At 36.4% G+C, this 24,221-nt stretch overlaps 1 protein-coding gene across 1 annotated transcript in view; it reads left to right on the top strand.

Moving 5' to 3' along the window:
* Positions 1-19,656, top strand: part of Tsp (Thrombospondin) — a 143,372-nt gene extending 123,716 nt beyond the window's left edge. Inside the window, exons 21-25 of the mRNA XM_089252905.1 lie at positions 5,928-6,015; positions 7,113-7,296; positions 7,445-7,542; positions 15,091-15,230; positions 16,493-19,656. Of these exons, the coding sequence (XP_089109031.1) occupies positions 5,928-6,015; positions 7,113-7,296; positions 7,445-7,542; positions 15,091-15,230; positions 16,493-16,659 (677 nt within the window). The 3' untranslated portion in view covers positions 16,660-19,656. The remainder of the gene's footprint in view (positions 1-5,927; positions 6,016-7,112; positions 7,297-7,444; positions 7,543-15,090; positions 15,231-16,492) is intronic.
* The last annotated feature ends 4,565 nt before the right edge of the window (positions 19,657-24,221 follow it).

Raw genomic sequence — 24,221 nt, 5'->3', positions numbered from 1 at the left:
ACCCTTTTTATGGTTTCTGTTGTGATTTGCCCCTCTCTAAATGTCGATCCTGCGTACGCCCTGTTCTCAATGAATCGTTGAATTGGTTTAAGAATATTTACAAGAGATGGCGCTGTGATTTGTAAAAACTATTAGAAGATATGCATTTTCAAAATACCCTCCGTTTTCCGTTGCAACATGTAGTCTCTGAACGAAATTTGCAGAAACCCGTGTACCGTGTAGACGTCTCCATTGGAATCACCAAAATATGATTCAGACAAAATTTTTAAATTAGCTGCAAAGAGTTTGTTAAAACTGAGTTCCGGAAAACTGAAATACAGTGTTTTCAAAAATCTTTGCACGACGGATTTCTGGGAAATTTGTGTTATAAACTGCAGCGTCAATGTTGTAATTAATCTTTAGATTCTGTTTTGACACATTTTACCATTTTTCTTAGCATGACGCAGCAAACGGTACATTATTATTAGTTTTCAATTAAGAATTAATAAACTATTATTAATTTTTAGTACAAATACAAATACGACGCCACAACAGGCAAATTGCCCAACGAGGCGGCTGACTTAAGAACATCATGGATCCCCGAGCCATTTTTTGGAGGCCCTACCTACTACTGCTACACCACACATGCACCTCCCCCCCGCGGAACCCCCCAACGAACCCCCAACGAATCGGTACATGCGGGAATGTGCGTGTACGTGTAGTGCAACCTGACGTAAACTTTGTTTCTGTGTAATGCTTGTTATGTGTAGTGCTGTCATCTGCCCCCAGTTTTTCTAACTATGAGTGAAGTGTTATGGTTGAATGATTTACCGTTGTAGGACTGTTGCTCTCTGTGGCGAGACTTTTTAACGGGGAGATCGGCTCGCATTTGCGCCTTGAAGTTGGGAACCACAGAAAACCAACTTCAGCCGACCACCACTGTGGGGTTCGAACCCGGATCCTCGCATCACGAGTCCGGCACTATAACCACTCGACCACCACAGCGGCAGTGTATTTTTCTGTAGGTGGGTGGGTTTGAACCCATGTACCCTGAACCCTTCCCATCTGTAACTCCGCATCTTACCAACCCACCACAACAGAACTAAATTTTTTTTTTTGCTCCCAAACGCCACATTCCGCGCGACCCCTTCGGATCGGCGGTTCGGCGCTGGGCTGTTCCCTGTTCGCTCGCTGTTACTGAGGGAATCCCCGTTGGTTTCTCTTCCTCCGCTTATTGATATGCTTATTTGTATAACTCCTTTTTTATTTTTAACAAAAATACTTCAATCGAAATTGTCTCCGGAAAAAATTCAACATCATTCAGTTCTACGAACAACCTATTCAATCAAATTGGAAAGATTTCAGTAAACTTAAATTTGTCCCCTAGGAAGAAGCAATGACGGAAGAAATAAGGGCCTCGTGGTCAGTACTTCGATTCAACAGCAAGAAAAGTTGGAAATTTCACGTGTGTAGATAGCGTTTCGCATTTGGAGAAAATTGCACACCTAAAAAGTCCTTTGCTTTTTCTGATTTTCATTAATGATCTTTGTAATTTAGAATTTGACGGTTCCATGATCGCTTATGCCGATGATTCTGTATTGATGTATTCATGTGATGATCTTGACAGCCTTTAAAATCATATTAACCACGATTTAATTGACAGTCTTCAGAATCATATTAACCACGATTTAATTTTAATTCAAAAATGGTTCTATGCTAATGATTTAAAATTAAATTTACGGAAGACAAAATACGTTAATTCAATCGTATGCAATCTGATTTACATCTTAATCTTAAATTTCACACCCTCGCTTGTGATTTTCAACCTCATTGTCATTGCGATGCAATTCAAGAAGTAAATAGTATTAAATACTTAGGTTTAAATGTAGACAAAAATTTTAAATGGAAATCTCATGTTCACATGAACGACTTAAAAAACTTCGTTTTGTTTTATATAATTTTTATTATATAAGTAAGAAAGTTTCCGCTAATTTCTTAAAAGATCTATACTATGCTTGGTTTTATTCACTTATAAATTATGGTACAATTATATGGGGGTGGTGATTATAAAACTAATTTATTGCCTTTATTTTCAATACAGAAAAGGGTTTTCAAAATTTTGAATCGGGGTCAGCGTCATTCTTCTACAGTTTTTAGAAATCTTAATCTACTTCCTTTACGCCATAATGCTCTTTTTCGTATTATTCTGTTCTTAAACCGTAATAAAGGCTTATGCAGTTTAAAAGATAATGTTTCCGAGCGAAGACCTCGTATGATTTACCGTATTCCTACTTTTAGGAAAGAAATTTTTCGTAAACATTTTTATTATTTAGCTCCGAAATTATATAATTCATCACCACTAGAAATACAAAATATACCCACACACGCGGTCTTTAGAAGGGGCAATAAAATTTATTCAATTTAGCTTTGACACTTTAGTTATGTGTATTTTTTCAATGAAAAAAAAATTGTTTGTGTTTGTCTATGTATGTGCGAGTTTCATTTTTTTTCATATATTTTTTATCTAATGTTTTGTTTTATTTTACATTTCTCGCCATGCATTAAGAACTTTGTCTTTTTTGTGTTATGTATGTTTTTTCGTTCTTGATTTTAGATCTTTACGTATTTTTTTATTTGGCAGTGATAATTTTGTCTCTTTTATGTTGTATATGTGTCTTTTTTTTATGTTTCTGTTCATGTCGTATGCTTTATATATTTTATTCATTAATTCTCATGTAAATTTTCAAGCATCCGTACAGGCATCACAGCCTCTGGATGATGAATATGCTTTTTTAACTAATCTAAATCTCGGTATGTTTGGAAATGAATAGATTTGATTTGAAAAACACGAATCTCGCAAGTACGATAATCGAGACTCCGCCGCAATGCATGTTTGCATCTAGTGCCCAGCGTCTGAGTATTCTGTCGATAAAATCCTATTAAGTACTGTGTGTGTATATATATATATGCCTATTGTTATATAAGAGAGTTCTGCCATATCTTGTAAAAGGAACTAGTCACGTGTAAATGTATAATAAATACATTTGTGAGTTGCGATTCCTAAGCTCGCTGTGCCCAAACTTGAAATCTTAAATTCACATGCATTTCGAGCGAAATCAATATATTCCCTTCTTTTTGAGAGGAAATTGTTTGATGGCCAGCACCCAAACTCACTCTTGGAATCGAATCGGTACAGGAGAAGTCAGTTTCGTTGTTTTCGGTCATGTTCACGCTGGTCGTAAGCTTGCGACGTTGCAGAATTTGATTGATGGCTTCCTTTCTATTCCAGAAGAATGTCGCACGATATCCGTACTTACTAACCTCTTGCAAATATCATTCGGGAAATGAGATGCCGCAATCACTGGAACACTTTTCTTACTAAATCTATTCACACGGTTTTCGTACGAATGTGTACTGCGGAAGCTTGTGCTAATGAATGAACTCCTAAACCAAGGAGACTAACCAACTAAGAGAAGTTAGAGAATAAATTTTCCTCTCGTCTTCTCTCTCTTTCTCATTTGCCTCTAATTCTTTCCGAGACGAAGAGAAAGCGCGGCTTTCTCTTTTGATGAGCTTTTATCTTTTAATAATTCAGTTTAGTCGTGTGTGTGTGTAAAGTGGAAACACGCGAGAACTTTCACGAGAAGCGAGTTTTGACGCGTTTCCTTATGCTAGGGTTTCTGTTTTGTGTTTTGCTTTTTTTTTTTTCATTTTTGAATATAACATTTCCAAGTGTAACATACTAGTTATCTTCAAGTTACACCATCTTTCCGCTATGTGGATATAGTGCTATGCAGTCCTAATTCTGAAACTTACGTATTACTTCACAATCACATCCAACACGATAGCTGTCGTGACAAATTTTTTTATCTTTGTTGGTAATCGACGCAACCTGTGTGTGTGTTAAAATGAGATTATATTTTCGTCTCCATTTGGCACAAATATCCAGGGACCCAGAGGGCTCGTTTTTTTAGTTTCACTCACTATCTGACACAAATGAGCTGGTTGGCGAATGTCTTCAAAATAATATTTTTTGGATGAATTGGGCAGCCGAATGTCCTACAGGCCGAAATTCCATGTCTTAAATTCACTTACGACGACTCAAATACAGATTGTCAACTACCTGTGAGAGAATCTCAGGAATGGGTGCAGCTGTCATCGGGCTCATTATAAGCCGCCCTTTACATGTGCAATATTGAGTTAGCGTAAGAGTTATAGCACCCCCACTTGGCTTTTTTCCCCTCCTAGGGAAAGAAATGGAGAGCAGAAATTGTTCCTTCTTTGTTGGGGATGCTTGGGAAAGTTAATAAGCGCTAGCAAATCCTAATTATGATAATGAAATTCATCGTACAATACAAAATCTGGCTATGATAAATAATATTAAATTTCATTGGATCAAAGCGTATAATAAAAGAAATGACTATGTAGATATTAAAGCAAAAAAGGGGCAAATTGACATTAAAAGTAAAGTCACTAAAATAAACTTAAAAATGCCATAAAAAATAAACAGGATGAATGGCAGAGGCTGTGGAACTTTACTACAAAAGGGAGATTTGCACACTCAATAATGCCGAAGGGAAAAACAACCAGCACCTAGAGAGACTTCTACGACAACCAATTGTTAACTCTACATGGGGCACTGGTCGTCTATCAGGCAAGTTCCACAGACGAGATTCATTATGTATCTTCTGCAAGGAGGAGGTTAGCGACGTTCAATATACAGTATATAGATGTGAAGCATGGGACAAAGACAGAAAAGAATGCAATTTTAGTGATCACAACATAAAAATCTTAACGTTGGTGAAAAATAAGAAAATTTTTTAAAATCCATCATGAAAAAAAGCGCGCACGCGCGTGGAATATTATATACATCACCATTAATGTCCTATTTTTGACAAGATTTTTAAATTAACACATATTATGATATATATGTTTGAATATATAGATATTATTTGAATAATTGCAAGGTGTTAATATAAGTGCATTAGATGAATACGCAAAGGATTTGCTGATCTAGACTGGATAAGCATATATCATTTTTTAAATGTAAAGTTATCACTTGAATCTTTTGTGTTACTGAGTTATACTGTGAATTTTAATAATATGTACTACAATTATTATTTTTTAAATTTATGTCATATACTGACTTTTTACTAAAATATGTAATCTTCTAGCTCGTGATAACGTGTATTGTAGTGCATATAAAATATGTGTTAATATCTAATACTGTAAGTTATAATGCATAAATTGACTCAAATATAACTTGTATAACAGTTTTCTTCGATCTCGTGGAATGTTGGGTGATTGTCGGACTGATTTGTTTTTGTATATTTCAGCTGACCGATATTTATAGGGTTGATTTTGTTGAACGATCAAATGATTGTCGGACTCATATGATGACACGTGAATGTATATATACAATGTGATAATTCCAATGTAAAATGTAATACCTAAGTGAAGTAATTATTATAAAACCAGGGACACTAAATTCTAAATTGCTGCTCGCGAGTTGTTAATGGTTGCTCCCTGGGGTAAGATGTAAAGTTGATGTTTTTTGTGGAGAAAATAAATGCCCCTATCGGGGAACCCTATATGGTGAACTATGTTTGCTGGGTCGGGGGTAAGTATCTCATACTTGGGGGAATGCAACCTCCTTTCCCATAATCCTTTGAGCGGCGAGTTGAACCGGGCGATCCACGTGACCTATGGAGACATCTGAAAAGTTGGGTTAAAGCGCCGGCCCATGTAAACGGGTTTTGGTGAAAATCCTTGCAGTGAGTTTTAAATCTGCTTTTCCCATTTCTCATGTAAACGGGGATTTAAATTGTCAAACACAGCTACAGGGTTTTTCTTTCTCATTAAAAAATCATTATAAAATCAAATACAAAAAATCATTATTTTTTTTTATCGGGATAATTGTTTCTGAATTCATTTTTGTCTTTCCACAGGCTTTCACTCTTTCAGTGGCGTAGACTTCGAGGGGACTTTTTTCGTCGACACCGAAATAGACGATGACTACGTCGGATTCATATTCAGGTGAGACACTTCCTTTTGGAATCAGTACCCGCTACTTGTTCCCAATCCTTCAAAAGTTTTCTCTTAAATGTCTGTTCTACAATATCTTACAGCGAACTTTGCTCTTGAATGCACTTTGCTCAGAGTGGAAATTGAAAACCCTTAAATCAGTGGTACACAATCTTTTTAGTCCACAGGCCAGAAACTTGTTTACTCAATAAACACCACTATTTTACAGAAACACCCATCAATTGAAAACAAAAATTAAATCCAATGCAATATCGAACTGGTTCAGCACAGAAACGAACCAATATTTGACAGATGTGTATTTCACGTCCATATTTTTTATATGGACATCCATTTTTTTCAGCCAACTTGTTGGGCATTTCGCATACTGTGGCCTTGGTGCTTGTATTTGTACATATTTATATTGTGGCCATATGGCCTGTATTTTACGAGACATTCCCGTAATTTCGGTCGTCCCAACTGTTTTATGAAGCATTATTATGATGATTAGGACTAACAATTAATTGCCGTCTTATAAATATAATAATCTTACATAACTGGTCGAACACACGCTTTTTTTTGTGAATTGCAATTAGACTTACGACACCCATCATTTTCCGCGATTGGTGATTTTCTAGCAAATTTACCTTTGGCAATTTTCTGGGCTATAACTGGTAGCTTTAATTGCCTTTGACAATGATTTCGGCTGTAATTGCCAACTTAACTTGCTTTTGTGTTTCGGCTTTAAATAAAAGCCTTCCGGCATCTGAAAAATTTTTTGGGCTGTAAACGTTCCCGTTTTGTACTTTTGTACCGAGGTACTTTGTTCCGTGCTCATGAAGTGGAGCAGGGAAAGTTGGCGGGGAGAATAACCATACCAATAGGAAAAACTGATAAATCAATTTTGGGGGCGGCCTCTAAAACACACAGCGATTGATTGAAACTTCCACTCGTTGCGTTCACCGCACATTTTGATCGTTATCGATGACCCTATGCGAGAAAATTAATTATCGATAAAAAAATAATTACTTCAAGTATTAAATTGATTCAAAGAGAAAGTGGGGATGATCCAGTTCAGCAGCAATTAATTATTTTATCGTCTCCACCCGCAGTTACCAAGACAATTCGAACTTCTACGTGGTCATGTGGAAAAAGAGCACCCAGACTTACTGGCAGGCAACGCCCTTCAGGGCCGTCGCCGAACCTGGGATCCAGCTAAAATTGGTCACATCCGAAACGGGTCCAGGGCAGATGCTTCGGAATTCTCTATGGCACACGGGGAACACCGACAAACAGGTGAGTCCATTGTTATTATCTTCCTTTAATATCGGAATTTTTCATCTTAATTCGTGTGGTTTTATAGATGATCAAGCTTGAACACAAAGGTACACCACGGGGCAATAATCAGAATTTGTTAAATATCAGATCGTTTTGGTTCCTACAGGTGAAACTACTTTGGCGAGACCCTCGTAATGTCGGCTGGAAAGAAAAAGTCGCCTACAGATGGCTCCTGTTGCATCGACCTCAAATTGGGTTATTGAGGTGCGTATCTTTTCACTAATTATAGAAGCTAGTTACTACACGTTTCCACTTACCGATCATACATTTATTTCGAAAAATTGCATCAATACATAAACTTGCAAGCAGAGTTCATGAAATGCTCCGTTTAAATGCATAAATATGCCTCAAACATGCAAGGCATAGTTGACACAACACTGAGGTTTTCCTTGTGCGGAAAATTAGTTTTTCCTATAAAGTAGTTCGAAGACGTTTCAAAATAACATAATGGTAGAAAAAATAATAATAATAGCTATCCTAGTATAATCAATTCACTGGTTCAACTATGAAGGCCATGGTCAAGGTTGACTCGCGATATATGCCGAGGGCTTACGACTTGACGCCAAGATGAATATATATGTCGTAGTGCGGCCTTTATAGCAGTCTCACATCGCGAGGACCTTCAAGGCTCAAATGCTCAGGGAGAAGTTGGTGTCCCTGTCATAAAGTCTCACCACAGAAAGCAGCACACAACTACAACGCTACAAATATTCACTTCACTCCTGATTTGAAATACAGTCAAACCTCGTTAGTGCGTCACCCGGTTAACACGTCACTCCGTTTACCGGATCACTTTTTTGGAAGTCCCAATTGTCCTCAGGCTGGAATTGGCAAGCTATGGCTTACTCCGTTTAACGAGTCACTTCGCTTACTAAGTCATATTTTTGTTCTTCCAAGAGTGACTCATTAACGAGGTTTGACTGTATATATGGCAGCACTAAAAACAACCGTTGTGCTGCATCGTGATTGGCTCTCATCACGAATATCTTGGTTCGAACCCTATTGGCGACACAGTGATGGTCGGCTGAAGTTAGTTTTTTAGTGGTTTTCTAACTTCGAAGCTTAAAAAAAGACCTTGGCAGACCTTCAATACGATATTTAAAATATATGAAAATTCAAGAGCATTTACCATCTTGACATCTTGATGACAGCATCACAAGGACACGAAACAAGTGTAAGATAATTCGTTATGTCCATGCATATGCATACAGTCACAGATAGCGCTGCAACATATTCCGATTTGCTAGAAATTCCTCACTGCGTATAGGTGCATGTAAGGTTAAGTAGTGTACTATAAAAATTCACACTCATTCAGTAAATACATACTGAAATTGTTAAGTACCTCCCCCACATACACATACTTTTGCATAAGTAAATCGTCCATATGATTAGACCGGAGCTGTACTCGCGGTTCGAAAGAAAGAAAGGTGAATACAGTATATGCAATAAGCCTCAGTACACAGTTATTTCTGCGACATCAGCACGCGTTTTTCGATACAGTCGAAGCACATGCAAGTGCGGTTTTGTTTCCAAGCAAATGTCCACTTTTTGTATCTGTTACAACTGAAGTATTCTAGGTTAAAAGGTGATATCCGTTTGCTTGAAGATATTTATGAGCGTTTGATTCGCATGTTCTATTTTGTTTTGTTTGGTCAGGATTACACTTTCAAAATTTTATGAAAGTTCTTTTATGAAACTACAAAAATGCAACCGATCACCTTATTGGTTGCATTTGACAAGTTTTATATTTGAAATTTTATGATTCTCTAATAGTGTAATCCCGGTTTTGGCGGGTATTACGCCCACGAAGGCAAATGGCATATTTTATTAAATTTTGTAAACTATTCAATCTTCTCTCTTTGCGCAGTTTTTTTTTTTCATTACTATAAAGCGAACTTGTTTATGGCAGGGATTACACTATAAAAATTTTAGGCCGGGATTATACACTATAAAAGTTTGGTAAAAGCTTTTTTTTATAAAACTTGAAAAGAACTACAATAAGCCTATTGGTTTTTTTATATTCGAAAGCGAATGTAACCAATAGACTTATTGGTTATATTTTTTCAAGTTGTGTAAAAGATATTTTATCTAACTTTTATAGTGTAATCCCGTCATAAGAGTAATCTCGGATAAACATACGTAATTTCAGGCATACAGTAAAAAAAATGGGCTTTCTGATTCGAGCATGAACTGCGCTTGGAAGTTTCTTGGGTGTTAATCTTTATGAAACAATCGTTTATTTATCCCTTATAGATACGAGCATTCATTTTTTTGGAATTTTGAAAATGTTTTTGCATTTTTGATACACACAAAAAAAAATAAATAAAATGAAATAAATAAAAAATAAACATCAAAGATATAAATTTCAGCAAATCTATATTCTTTCATCTTTTTATTTATTTATTTTTTGTGAAGAAATAGTTTATTTCGTTCAAGTTTCTTAAGCCAAGATGATGCAAGATATATTCGCCTTCACATACAAATATTTTGTAATACATCACACTTTTCCCGGAAGCACTTTCTCCTGGAACCCATCTTAAACCCTCCCGCCTCCTGCAAGTTAAATGGCAAGTGCTGTCATCTGATGGAAACCCTTGAAGTTCATATTCACCGTATTTCTAACTCAAAACGCATGAAATCCTTCAAGTCAGGGATTAACTTCCTGAGGTCAGAAGAAGAAATTCTACAAAGCGAGAAAAAGCAACTCACATTTGTGGCACAAGGGTCTGAAGGGGTTATGAAAAATATAAATTCCCCACAAGTATGATTGTGTTATTAGTCCCAATCGTAATTATTACGCCCTTATTGTTCCTAATCCACGTAATAAAAGTTGAGTTAGTTGAAAATTAACATAAAAACAATGAGTAAATTAGAATTAAGGCATGTCCTCCAATTTTAGAGTTTGCCAAAACAAGAGAAAAGAAAAGAAAAATTGCAGTGTCCTCTCGAGACGAAACAAAAAAAAACACATTACATCAACTATTACATAACTATACAAACTGTTCTACAACTTACGTGTGTTTGAAAACAAATATACAAAATTTAGTTACACACGTCATCTTGCGTGTGCAAAATGAAAAGATCAAAATATTCTTTTACATGAGTTCTAAATACTGTGATTTTTTCACACAAATCACAATTGTTTTCCCATATTGTTAGTGTTACTTTGTCAACATAGTCTTACCCGCTTCACAATACGGGTTTACACAATATATATTATTGATGGATTCGATTTTACATACTCATCAATACAATTAGAAAAGTTCGATCAATTGTATAACTGTTTTATATTTTTGGTACAAATTTGTAAAAAACAACACGCCCATCATGAAATATTCATGTTAATAAATAGAGTTTGTGAGAAACACTAAGCAAAAATGAAGCAGTTGCGAGTTAAAAAAGTTCTAGTTTACGATCCTCAAGATATATTTGGGTATGTCAAATCACTAATAAAACATGAATTATATATAAACTAAACAATTATACCATTAATATTCTTTCACAAAACACTTTTGAACTATGTTTTATATACACTGGTAGCTATATATTCAAACCATTCAACCATTACAAATTGAAGTTTTGTTAGATTTACTTTATATTGGATATTCTAAATATTTCTGTAATGCTGTACTCAAAATTTCTCTAAGGAAATCTTTTATCTTCTTTGATCTTATAATATTTTATATTACTACTGCTATAAATGAAACGAATTATAAATAAAGTGTATGCAAGTACTTTTATCAATATTTGTTTTCCAGAATTCATCATAAAGGCCTCAGCAAAACTTACTGAAGCACTTTTCAATCATTGAAGCACTGAATCATTTTTAGCATGTCCATTAGGGTGGAACGAAAAAGGGTGTTTTTTTTCACTTTTTTTGGAAATCGATGTTGCTTTAGTATTCAAAAGATGCCTTTCAAGGTTTTAAGACGTTATAAAAAAATCTAGGAAAATATTTTAATATCTTGAGGTTCCTCACGGACCCTAAAGGTCGAGGAAAAAGACTTTTCTAAGTGCACATTATAAAATTCTTTGTAAAGTGGGGTGGGGACAAAACTATAACCATGTTCCAAATTATAAAAACAAAAAAAACATAGTTTGACGATATAGGTGCCAGGAGGATGCCTCTATTGCTTCCTCTGTTATCACACTGTTATTACATTTCACTTTTTTGCAAAATAGTCAACTTTTTTTCAAACGATGGAAGAGTACTCCTTGATTTTACTCTGACTTGAATGAAGCCTCCACGACTTTCGGTTGTTGATACAGCAAGAAATGCTTCAGTTACGAGTCGTACTCACCGTTCAACTGCTTGCGTGTGACACGGAAAATTCGGTATAGATGGAAAAGCAGGTTCAGATCATTTTTGTGGATCCAGTTCCTCATTTTTTATAATAGGTTGTTCAGTTACTCGCACTTGATCACATCCAATTAGTTCCGAATAGTACTTAGCAGAAAAGTTTATTTTCGGAACATGGAATGTACGGATTTTTCTGCTTCTGATAATCCTTCGTTTCTAATTTTTAGAATTATCTTGATTCTCAGTTTTTTGCCCGTACTATTTCCACAAGATATATCTGATCTGCACTTAAATCACTGTTGTCACTGTCCATTATCGAAAGATTATTAGAGATTGGTTTAAATTTCACAATAGGTAATCTTTCACAATTTTCCAAACTTTTTCCGATATCACCTTGAAACCCGCGTGGACTGATGGAACATTCACCTAGATGCTTCACAAGATGCCTTTGCGGTAACTCATTGAAGTGAAAAAGACAAATAAGCCATTGCAAGGGATGGCCTATTTCTTTCTCTATTAATCTGAGAACACCTTTTTTATAACCAGTATTAGCAACGGTTCCGTCGCATCCGATCGCCATCAATTCTTTCGTATCGAAATCTTGCTTCAAAAAGTCTAGGATTGATGACTTTATATCCCTTTGCTCTACTGCTTCTTGGAGTTGTGTGACCGAGATAAATTTTCCCGGGTTCCCGAATTATATGTTCTTCAGATATGGTTTTTCTATGGAAAGAATCACCTGCTTTGACATTAGCTAAGGTTTTGTCTTTTCGACCATCGAAATATATCCCTCGCACATTTTGTTCTAGGAATTCCATCTTGCAAAAGAATTCTCTGTGATGCTGTTCCACGCCTTATTTTCATCCGGTCTATTGTCATATTTGGCTTCTCTTTCGTCAATAACCCAACATCTTCCAGCACAGCATTCGCAATAATTTCAGTTGACCGATCAGACACACCAGTTCTATCACAAGCAAGAGGAACATTTGGTAATTTAGTTCACATCTGAGAGGATGATGGTAGAACTTCAAATGCAGTACTTGCTTTGGCACTGATTGATGAACCAGCTTCAGGTACTCGTAGATGAAAATGCTAACTTCAACGGCAAACTGTTTTGGCTCATATAAATCACTTTCCTCAGAATCGTTTGATATAGATGAGTTTTCGATGGTTGATGAACTAGTTTCCGCCGTTTCTTCTTGAGATGACTTCAAAACGGCATATCATTTTCATTTTCCTTTGTTCATTGTTTTTCAATTTCTTCGTTGTCAGGACATTATTCGACCACTCGCCATCTTGCGTGTACTTCTTTTATCTTGCAAGAAATCTCGCTCTAAATTTGGGATCTTTCTCAACTTGTCACACTGTCTTCAAAATCACATTTGCATGCTGCAATGTCGAACAATATCCGTGCTTCGTACTGAAAAGATTCCAAGTTCAACTTGAAATTTTTAGAATCTTTCCTTGCTTTCATATTTTTCTGAAGATTCTTGTATTTTTAATAAAAGTCTTTGAAAATTTTCCATATCCGTTAGTGAGAAACCGTAGGAATTGAAGCAGTTTTCCAAATATTTTCTATCCTTGGCACGATCATTTCAAGAATATCTGCAATAGCTGAATCTTTTCTTGATTGTCGTGCCTTCATATTGCGTTGAGTCAGCAAATAACAAAGCTTAACATCGCCATAGGTGGGCAAGACCCGAGAATCCAACTCTTTAGGATTTCCTAAAATGTCACAATAAAAGCTTCTGGTCGTCATTTTGACTGCTAAACACCCTCTCAGCTAAGGGGTAAGATTGCAGATGAATACTGAAAACAGGGGAAAAACATCCAGTTCACTTAACGAATCATGTGTTCGAGAATAGGAAAGCCTCCTCCGCGGTGCCATGTTACAGAATTCCACACATGCGTAAAACTTCAGGGGCGATGAGGAACTTCAAGAAGTTTGAATTTTGGGTAAAAAAATTAGGAATGGAATTTCTTCACATAAAGGCGTATTTTAAATTGTATTGCAATGCCAATTTCGACATTTTTTTTTCGTTCCACCCTAATGTCCATATTGCCCTCGCGTACCTTAAAACGATTTGGTGAAAGACGAGAATTTTAGGAAAATGAAAACTGAACAGACTTTAAACATTTTACTACATAAAAAGGAAAAATACAACCAGAAAATACCCTAGTCAAATACGTAGAAAAAAGAAACACTGTGCATACAGTACAATGCGGTTCATTCTTATTTGACTTCCTTGTTTTTCTTCAAAAATCATCGATAATCTAATAGACTTCTAACATGCATTTTCGGAAAGCAAACTTTCTCCTTAGCTTTTATGAGGGAAACGTATTGCTGAGCTTAAAAAGGGAGTATGAATGATATCTTCACAATACACGATAGATAGCAAAACTGATATTTTTTATGTACAGGGTGCGTAGGTAACAAGACGTATGGCATTTTACTGGCGAACCGTTGATCCTAGAGGCAAACTTCCAATTAGAAAAAGTATCCAAATAACGTGCAATACGCAGATATTTCATTCATATTGCAAGAGGTTGTATAGTTATTAAAATAAAAATGTTCACTTTTTATAAGGACACCTTCTGCTCAAAAACTCAATTCGAAAGTTGTTGCTCTGTCTCTTTTGATGACAACAAACAAAAATTCCTCATTTCTAAGTGCAATATTCACTGAGATATTCGAATTTCAAAAAATGGGGGAAAATTGGGAAAAGACAGCATTGAATGCGAGTAAAACGATTTTCTCGCATTTTATGTTGTTTTTTTTTCAATTCCCCTCCGTGTTTTTGGAATTCGAATACCTCAGTGAATATTGCACTTGGAAACGTGGATTTTTTTTGTTAGCTCATCAGGTGCAACAACTTCTAAGTGGGTTTCTGAGCACACGGGGACGAGATATAAAAAGTTATTTTTGTTTTATCTTAATAATTACGCAACCCCTTGCAACATGAATGACCCATCTGAGTACTACACGTTATTTGGTTACTTTTTCTAATTGGAAGCATGCCTCTAGGATCGACAGTAAAATGCCATATGTTGTTATAACAGACCCATGCAGCTTTTTTTCCATGCAGAGAGGTCTCGTTAATATTTTCGAGCATTTTACCATCGCTATGAATCGTTCTTTGTAATCTAACATTCATCTAAAAATAAAAAGAAAGCCAGTTGTTTAAGTAGCTAAACAGACTATTGATAGGCGCGTACAACTCCTTCGTCCTTAAACCCATTTTTGGTCCTCAGCTAATGACAAAAAAATAAATTAGTTCGAACCTTACGAACTTTTTCTCAATTCGGACGAATCGCTCTATAAGGATGAGGACGTAGTACATCCCAGATTCACAAAGATTACATTAACTAATTATGTAAGAAAGTTATGGAAAGTTTTATGAATAATATTACTAGAATCTGAAATTTAGTATATCGCTATGTTTGAATTGCAGGCTGCGTGTATTTGAAGGCGAGAATATGGTGGCGGATACCGGCAACATATTCGACAACCGACTCAAAGGTGGGAGGCTCGGAGTCTTTTGCTTCTCCCAGGAATCCATCATATGGTCCGATCTGGTTTATCGTTGTAATGGTAAGAATGTAATCAATTAATTAATAATTTTAAATTAAGAAATTTTTATCCGTGGATTCCCAAACCTTTAACGCTTGCATCATTTCAAATGTCATCGGTACTCCTTACAGTATTATTTTCATTCTTTGAGACATCGCAGTCGAAAACAAAAAGTTCCCATGGAGGCCGACAAGTTCTAATTGCGGTATCTGCACTCACACAGTAGCATGTTGACGGGAATAGCCCGGAGCTCCGAGTCAGACAAGATGTGGGAGAGGGAGTATATCATAGGAGATTCTATTGATTCTGAGATTTTTTTCTCATTAAATATGAATTCCTTCCGTTCTGAGATTATTTTTTTCTCACTGATCATGGACTTCATTAATTCTGTAATTATTTTTTCATTACGAAATTTCATTAATTTAGAAATTGTTTTTTTTCAGTGATAATAAATACTATTAATTTTCAGATTATTTCTCACCGCAATTCTGAATTTATTCCTTTTTCATTTGCTCTGAAATTTTTTCACCAAGCCTGGAACACATTTTTTTTCATTGAAGTCTTAGTTTGAGCATTTCTATAAATTCTGCATCTATGAAAGCCTTTTCGTCGTTGGGTCGCTCACTGCCAAAAGCTGAAGTGTCTCACGAAGGGAAGTTTTTTGTGGTACAAAAGGAAAGAGATTAGTCCGATAGAGGGAGCTGAACGTAATCAAAATCACCTGAAATAAGCAAATCAGTCTTAGAAAATACAGAGTGTACGGTTAGCAGTACTGAGTTTTCCTGTTACTGGCGCTTGCTTAAGGTTTTTCATAGTGATTTTGACATTGATGGATAAAGCACTACTAGTCTCTCTCTCTCAGGGCCGTCATTTCAACTTTTTCCAGGGACGGAGGGGGCAAAGAGCATGTACTAAAGGTACGCATGTATATATTTGTATATATATACCATTTGTAGTGTATTTTCAAAAGCCGGGGGGGGGGGGCAACGGTCCTGCCCCTCCCCCTAAATGACGGGTCTGCTGCTAGTGAATCACCGGCTCAAGCCTTACGTACGTTTCGAACACAAAATGGATTGAAGAAAGGTTCAGATCTAATCACTCTTTCGTGGAGCGTTCTCTGCACAAAAACTTGTGCCAAATATATTTTTTTCGCAAACCAACATTCAAATTGAGTGAATTAATTTTACGTATAAAATTTTTAAACTATTTACGAATATATGGGGCACCCTGCACTACTTCCATTCGATGATGTTTCTAATACACTTTTCTTTTTATATGCGCAGAGGCTGTACCGGCCGGTGTCTATTACGACCTGCCCCCGATGCTTCAAGAAAAAGTCGACATAGACGACACGAGGCCGAACGAGATCGTCCAGCTGGGACGGAGAACAGCCGAGCTTGTGGCCCTGTCCGAAAACACGCGCAACAGACGGTATCGACACGGCAGATAAAAATCAACAACAAAACAATCGTCTTCGTCTTGTGTTGTTTTTTGCGTGTGTTTGTTCCCACATAATACTGTTTTAATACATCATCGTGTGGGCTCAGTGTTGATCAGCGTCTTTCTTGAGAAAAATTTATGAAAGTGCTCGACATATTTTGATTATAACGGCTGAAGTCTCGCTATTGGGGACTCGCTATGAAAAAAAAAATCGCCAAAAAAAATGAAGGAGCACTCACCAAAATCTAGTGATCTTATAACGTAAAATGTTATACAACGTATTTCAACACCAAATACGTTATCTTGTATATAGACTATTCCAGAGTGTTTGTAATTTGTCATACATTTTACAATATATGAATATATGTATGTTCAATACCAGACGGTTTCTAACGTTCAAGCGGAACCCTTGGTGGTTACAAGAAAAGTGCTCCAAAGGAATTCCAAAAAAAAAAACCATGAATATTTCTATTATATATTTTACTTGCACAGGCAATGAAAAAATTTTGCGGAAACCTCCAAAGAGAGCTATCACTGAACCCGAGGGTTCCGCGGAACACCGGTTGGAAATCTATTACTGCGAACCGATTTGTGGAAAAATGATTGTTATTATTAGGATCAATGTTTGTATAAATGTACGCTGTAAATTTTTTCCTAAGAAGAGCAAAAAAGCGTTATATCCGATTTCTCATTTCACAAAAAGCTCCGCTTTCTCCCCGAAAAATTGCAAAAACATTTTCCAAGGTTGTTTTATCCAGCTATGACGAGTCTGATATTTTTAGTCCTGAGCACTGTCTATGCTCATCTACAAAAGAGCACCCACGCGGTTATTGCGAGACATGCTAAACTTGATACACTATATTGATCTTCGAATGTAATTTTAACGAGGTAATAATTAATGAAATTCGCTACTATGAGTTAAATTTAGGGCTGAGCGTCTTTGGTGGCTTCAGATAGGCGGTGACAGCATAAAACAGATTAAGCTGCTACAAGTAAGAGATGCTCCAACAATGCTCCACGAAATCACGAATTTTCCAACAATTATGTACACGATATTCATTTTTTTCCTACAATGCTTGATGCGATTCACCGAACCAATTTTCCTCAAGTTATTTTTTTTTTTCAAGAACACTTCACGAAGTTACGTTTTTTCTCAACAATTTCCTTCACGAAGTTACGTTTTTTTTCAACAATACTCTATGAATTTGCGATTTAAAAAAAAAAGAAGTCTTATCAAGTTATTTTTTCGGAAAAATTTATGAAATTAATTTTTCAACGAACGGCAATAGTGATTTTTTTTCAACAATACTTCATGAAGTTGTTATTTCCCTTACAATGAATGAGTTGAAAAATGCTCTATGGTATAGTTTTCCAATAATGCTCTATAAAGCCATGATTTTTCTAACAATGTTCAATGAAGTCATGATTTTTCCAATAATGCTTGCTGCAAATTTGATTTATCTAACGAAAGTTTTCTTTCCAACAATCCTTTATTATGTTACGATTGTCCTAATAATGATTTATTACACAAGTTATGTTTTTTCCCCAAAAATATTTCATGAAGTTACCATTTTTTAAAACAACCTTCTATGATGCGATTTCGATCAATTGTTTATATTTATAGTTTTGATAATAGAGAATCCCTCACAGAATGACAATATACAGGGTATAGAAGGAGATCACGTGACATCAATCAACTGTTATGGATGGAGTGCGAGGTCACGTCCTAAAAATAAATATTTAACTAAATTTTCTGGCTGTCCCGACACGATAAGAATTTCCCCCCGAAGTTAACTGCCCTAAATTCCGTATTTGTGTTTCGATCAAATATGTTCACTTGAAGTATAATTGACCATAACAAAGAAAATTTTGAAAATTTATAACATTGCTTTAACCGATATCAAATAATTCTAACCAATATGACATTTACTTTTTGTTTTTTATTCGATATTGCTGGTCGAAATGCATATGAATATGAGAAAAAATTTGTAGACCGACAAAAATGCCAACAATAAGAAGAAATGGATTGATAATTGGTAGATCGGAAAGAAACACAGAAACTAGAGAAATAATTGCCAGATCGGCAAAAAATGCATAAATAGGGCAAATGATTTTCTGACCCGCAAAAAAATGTGCAAATAGGAGAAACAATTTGCAATCCAGCAGAAAAATAGCAAGATAATTTCGGAAACAGCCAAAAACGCATGAATAGGAGAAATAATTTGCAGACCACCAAGAAATGCATAAAAGGAAAAAATAGTTCTCAAACAAACTGACACGGGCAAGACAGAAATAAAAACCCGTGAAAATAGAGACTGTATTCATTTATAAAATCTACAGTTATGTAACGGTCACATAAATTGTGCGAAACGAATTGCGGACCAACAGGAAATTCTAAAGAACCGCCACCAGACGTTGAAGAACACTGTTACGGATAATGTCAAATGCGATAGTCGATTGAGAAAGCACAAGTCGCGAAATTTGGAACCAAGTGTCACAATAGTTATACGCTGAGCTGTATAATATAATCAGCTAATAAAATATCATGTCCCTCATCCAGATATTTATGAATTGTTTCGAATCAACAGCTCCCCTCAAATGTCACACAGAATAGTGATAGCCGCTCAATAATCCACGCAAATCCCGAAAAAACGCTATTCAGAGACGGAGGAAATTGTAACCTAGAGCTTTTCTTGGAGAAGAAAACCATTTTTGTGTGTTGTTCGCTGCCCCGAAAAATTACATTTTTTGCCAAAAAGTCTTCCTGTAAAACAACTGCTGCTTTTAAAAGCACTTATTGTTGTTGTTGTTGTTGTTTTCCCCTCTGGATTATTGAGTTTCCTGTTAATGTTTCCAAATTTAATCCTTTTCTTTTTTAATTGCTCGTACATTTTTAGAGAAAAAAGCTGTTGATGTAAATTATGGACATTCACGAGTGATAATGATGTTATGAATCTTTATGTTTGGCATTCATCAAGTTATTAAAATCATGATTTGATGATTTTTATATTTTTTGAGTTGTTTTTTTGTTCGTCGTAGGATCGATCATCAAGGATACACCTCTACCGTGTCCGTAATATTCACTGACAACAATTCACCGCCAGGAAAATTCACCGGCCAACAATTCGTAATGGAAAATTCACTGACATCAGTTGGTCATGAGTGAATAAATGATCGCGTGAGCAAGTGAATGAATGAGCGAAACTGGCCTGTTACTAGAGCTAGCTCGCTCTCGCACGTTCACTCACAAGGTCGCTCAGTCAGTCTCACTAGGAAACTCATTCTCTATCACTAATTATATCACTCACCTACTCACTAAGTTACTCACAATGTCACTTAATCAGTCTCTCAGTAGGCTGATCACTCACTTATCGGACGTGCATACTGTATGTATTATGGGAACGGATGCAGACATCATACTGGTATAAATGAAATGAATTATAAATAAAGTGTACACAAGTACTTGAAAAAGTACTTTTTATCAATATTTGTTATCTAGAATTGATCATGCAGGCCTCAGAAAAATCACTGAAGCACTTTTCAATCATTAAAGCACTGAAGCACTTTTCAATCATTAAAGCACTGAAGCACTTTTAGCATGTCCATCACTCACACATTTACTCCCTAGGTCACTCATTTACTACCTAAGTCACTCAATACCTAGGTCGCGCGCTATGTCATTCACTCACCAGCTCACTCATTCTATCAATTCACTGAGTTGATCCGTTATGCACTCAATCAACTGGCTCACTTTGTCACTCACTAAGGGCGGTATTCACCGACATGGTTTAAGCTATAGTCACAATTTTTTGATAAGAGATCGACACGGATTGGTTAAATTCAGGGTTTTAACCACAATCTATGTTGATCTCTTATCCAAAAATTGTAACTACAGGTTTAAACCATGTCGGTGAATACGGCCCTAAGTCGCTCACTCTCATTTGCTTACTTACCAACTAGGCCGCTCACTATGTTACTCCCTCTCTGTCACGCACTCAATTACCGGGTCATGCACTTACTTACTGGGTCACTCATTTTCTGTCTCTTACTCACCAGATCTCCCAATCTACCAATCGGTCGCTCATCATGACCCACACTCACTAGGTCGCACAAACACTCATTAGATCACTTACGCTATCTATACGTCGCCCATTCGCTCACTAACAACTGTATAATTTACTGATTCACTCAATTGTCATTCCTCACTCCTCTCCTGGCTCACTGACTCATGTCGAATTGTTTTCGGTGAATTGTTGTCGGTGAATTTTCCATAAAACAGAATCTACAGGGTGTCCCAAAATTGAAGGGCCCCGTTTGAAAAAAAAAAGTCAAAGAGCTAGATGCGATAAAAATGCACTGATTGCTGCTTGGTAAACCAGTAGATCTGGAAATGTGTTCTTGTCGATTTACTGCTCTGAAACTGTGTCACACATTACTCACGTGATCCGTAATTACGGATCACTTTAGTAATCTGGGAATGGGCCGCGCGTAACTTGAGTGATGTAGAACCTCACTGGGGCCCGCTTAAGAGCTCTAAAACTGTACCACATGTCACTCAAGGGATCTCTAAATATGCCACGGATCGCTTAAAAGTTCTGGAACTGTGTCGCGGGTTACTTAAGTGATATGTGAGCCTACTTCAATGGTAAACCAGTAAATTTTAAGTCATAAAAATTGAATTCCGAAATCGGTCAGTTCTACTTCAAAATATGGAAGTTGAGTGGCAGCACCACCCACAGCACGAAATAGGCATAACTCTGACCATCCGATTAAATAAGTAGCTTATGGCCATGTATTCACACACACAATATGTTCTTGCAGGAAATCAATTCGCTGGAAATTTCCCAGAGGGATGTTTACGGGATGCATGTACAGATAAGAAGTAGTGGTATAGGCACCAAAAATTCATTTATCAAATCATTACGGAATTACTGTATTTACAAATGTTTGCAACATGTGCAGTCTGAAAAACTAAAATGCTGTCCGGTATTTTCAAAATATTCATCATCACGGCGCACTCTCACAACAAAATTCGCAGAAATTTATGCAAACGTCGCGGCCGAGATTAACGAGAACAACGCATTTTAATTTTTCCAGATTACATCGCCATCTGTAAACGGACTTTGTAAGTAATTTCGAAATTGCGTCTGAATTCAATTCACGACATTCAGACTGAAACGGTGTACAGGCTATTTTTCCTGAAGAGTCGAAAAGGGGTCATTCAAGTATTACGTAAACAGATTTTCAGCCATTTTTGACCCCCCTTGTCAGCAAAAGTCAGCAAAACACTGCCCCCCCCCCATATGACTTCACGGGTTTCTGCGAATTCGTGTGTCGTCATTTATTTATTTTTATCTTTTTTGGTTATGGTGGATATTTATTTTAAAAATATCAGATTTTCTTCCAAGATTGCAGCGCCATCTCTTGCTGAATCTTGTAACTAATGTAGAAATGGATAAGTCTGACAAAAAAAAAAAGAAATTTTCGCAAGTACAATACAGCAAATGATACACATTTGGATAGCTTACCGGGGTTTTTTGTTTGGTTTATCGAACGGGCCCCGCCAATTTCGAGGCACCCTGTAATCACATCCATACAATATACAGTATCAAATAGATACGTCCAGAATATGGGCACGCGTATCATCTACGATTTATTGCGGGATAAGTTCGTGCAATGATTCACGAGCAGCGAGAAAATTCATTCGCGGTGAATTCAATGAGCGCGCGTTTACACGATGGCTTATCGGACCGAAAATGTTTGCAGCATTTATCATTGCACCACAATTATCCAGGGTCGAATTCTCTGATGCACCACGCAATGTGGCTGCCGCATCGCTCGCAACGCCGCAATTTACTGCAGTTGTAGAGTTGGGTGTGAAATGAAGTCACCATCTATATCGGTGGTCGCCTCGCGCTCGTTTGGGAAAATATCTATATTCATCCCCCGATTCGAACCTGGGACCTTAATCGATACATTTTACGAAAAAGTTATTTTCACGAGGGGGGGAGGGATTTTTTAACATTGAAAAAATAGTTCAAATTTTCGATGACAGAGGGCGCTGCCCGCGAGCAAATCACTAAATATGTAAACAACAGTCCTATTAAATGCAGGGTGTAAAATTAACATTCCTGAATTTTCCTGCTCCTGGCACTTATAAATAATATTTTTATTATGATTTTGGCATTGGTGGATTTGTCACAAATTTTGACAAAAGGTGGATTTCTGACACTGTTGGCGAAGTTGTTTTACCTCAGCCACGAATAGATGGCTGCAGCTTCACGAATGATTCGGACATAGAAAAGATCGGAGACAGGTTCAGTTTTAGAAAAAACAAAAATTTGAACTATTTTTTTTTTCCTATGCCAAAAAAAAAATCCCCCTTCACGACAATAACTTCTTGGCAAAAAGCATTAAAAAAACCGATTCCAGAATTTTCTATTAATTTTTTAACTACTTACGAACTTATGGGACGCCCTGTATATAGCATAAATGGTACGTACCCGTTGCGAAGAGCACTTTTATTCGTCTGAAATCGGGCTTCTGGTGAATGTTTCGGGCAAAATACGCCTAAAAGACGGACTTTTATCAGCACCGACGGCAAATAAGGGTAAAAGAAATCTAAATTTTATTTTTTTCCCCCCATTTTTTTCATATTTCATTCTTTTATTCCTAAATTCGAGTTCTTTATCTGGTTATTTTCAAAGATTTCTTTGTAAAACTTACTAAGAATTTTTTTCCCCCATAGGAAAAGGTACGTGCGTGCATACCCCTAACGTTATCTCTTTTCAGATATTTTTTTTTGTCGTAGGAAAAAAAAAGATCTTTAAATCTTCTTTTAGCTGTATCAACACCTTCTCTTATTTCTGGAAGGAACGAGGCAATGTTTTCTTAACTGATTGCTCCACAAACGCGAAGCTCGAGAAACTCGTAGGTAATAGTGAAAAACTTTGCTTTGTTATTCTTTTGGTAGCTGCACTCTTCATTGATCTCCATCTTTTCTCCTTTATCCCAAGACGAGGTAATTCAACATAAACTGCGAGTTTATTGATAACGCAAGTGCTATTCTACTGACTATCGCAGAAATTCTGAAGAATTTCCCCAAAAAAAGGGAATTTGACAAGCTTTTTACATCTAATATTGCACTATTTTGGAGACTGTGAATAAATTTGTGTTAAATTTTTCTTACAATATTTTGAAGCTTGTTACATAAAATCTGAGGAAAACTTGAACGAAACGATGTATCGAATCACAATGAGAATTTTTCTACAACTAAAAAAGCATTAAATCATTTGTGGAACTATTTCATCTCTCCCACCACCCGTACGATAAGATCTCACGTAAAATTTTTATTTTTATTTCATAATCAAGTATTTCTCTTGGGTAATATTACACTGCTGGCCACCCAAATTGCAACACCAAGAAAGACAAGAGATATCGCAACAATATTTATTTTGTAGATAGCATGTTGACCAAGCATCAAATGATTAAATTTATAGACTTCTGTGAAGTGTGGTTCCTGCCAAAATCAGTAGCCAGAGTGGCCGCCATTGTTGGAGATCACCGCTGCCA

Source organism: Pholcus phalangioides, unplaced genomic scaffold (genome assembly GCF_987345545.1).
Source record: "Pholcus phalangioides strain wild (caught in Gottingen) unplaced genomic scaffold, Ppha-v1.0 ptg000031l_1, whole genome shotgun sequence".
In the NCBI taxonomy this organism is placed as follows: domain Eukaryota; kingdom Metazoa; phylum Arthropoda; class Arachnida; order Araneae; family Pholcidae; genus Pholcus; species Pholcus phalangioides.
This window is presented reverse-complemented; position numbering and strand designations above follow the sequence as displayed.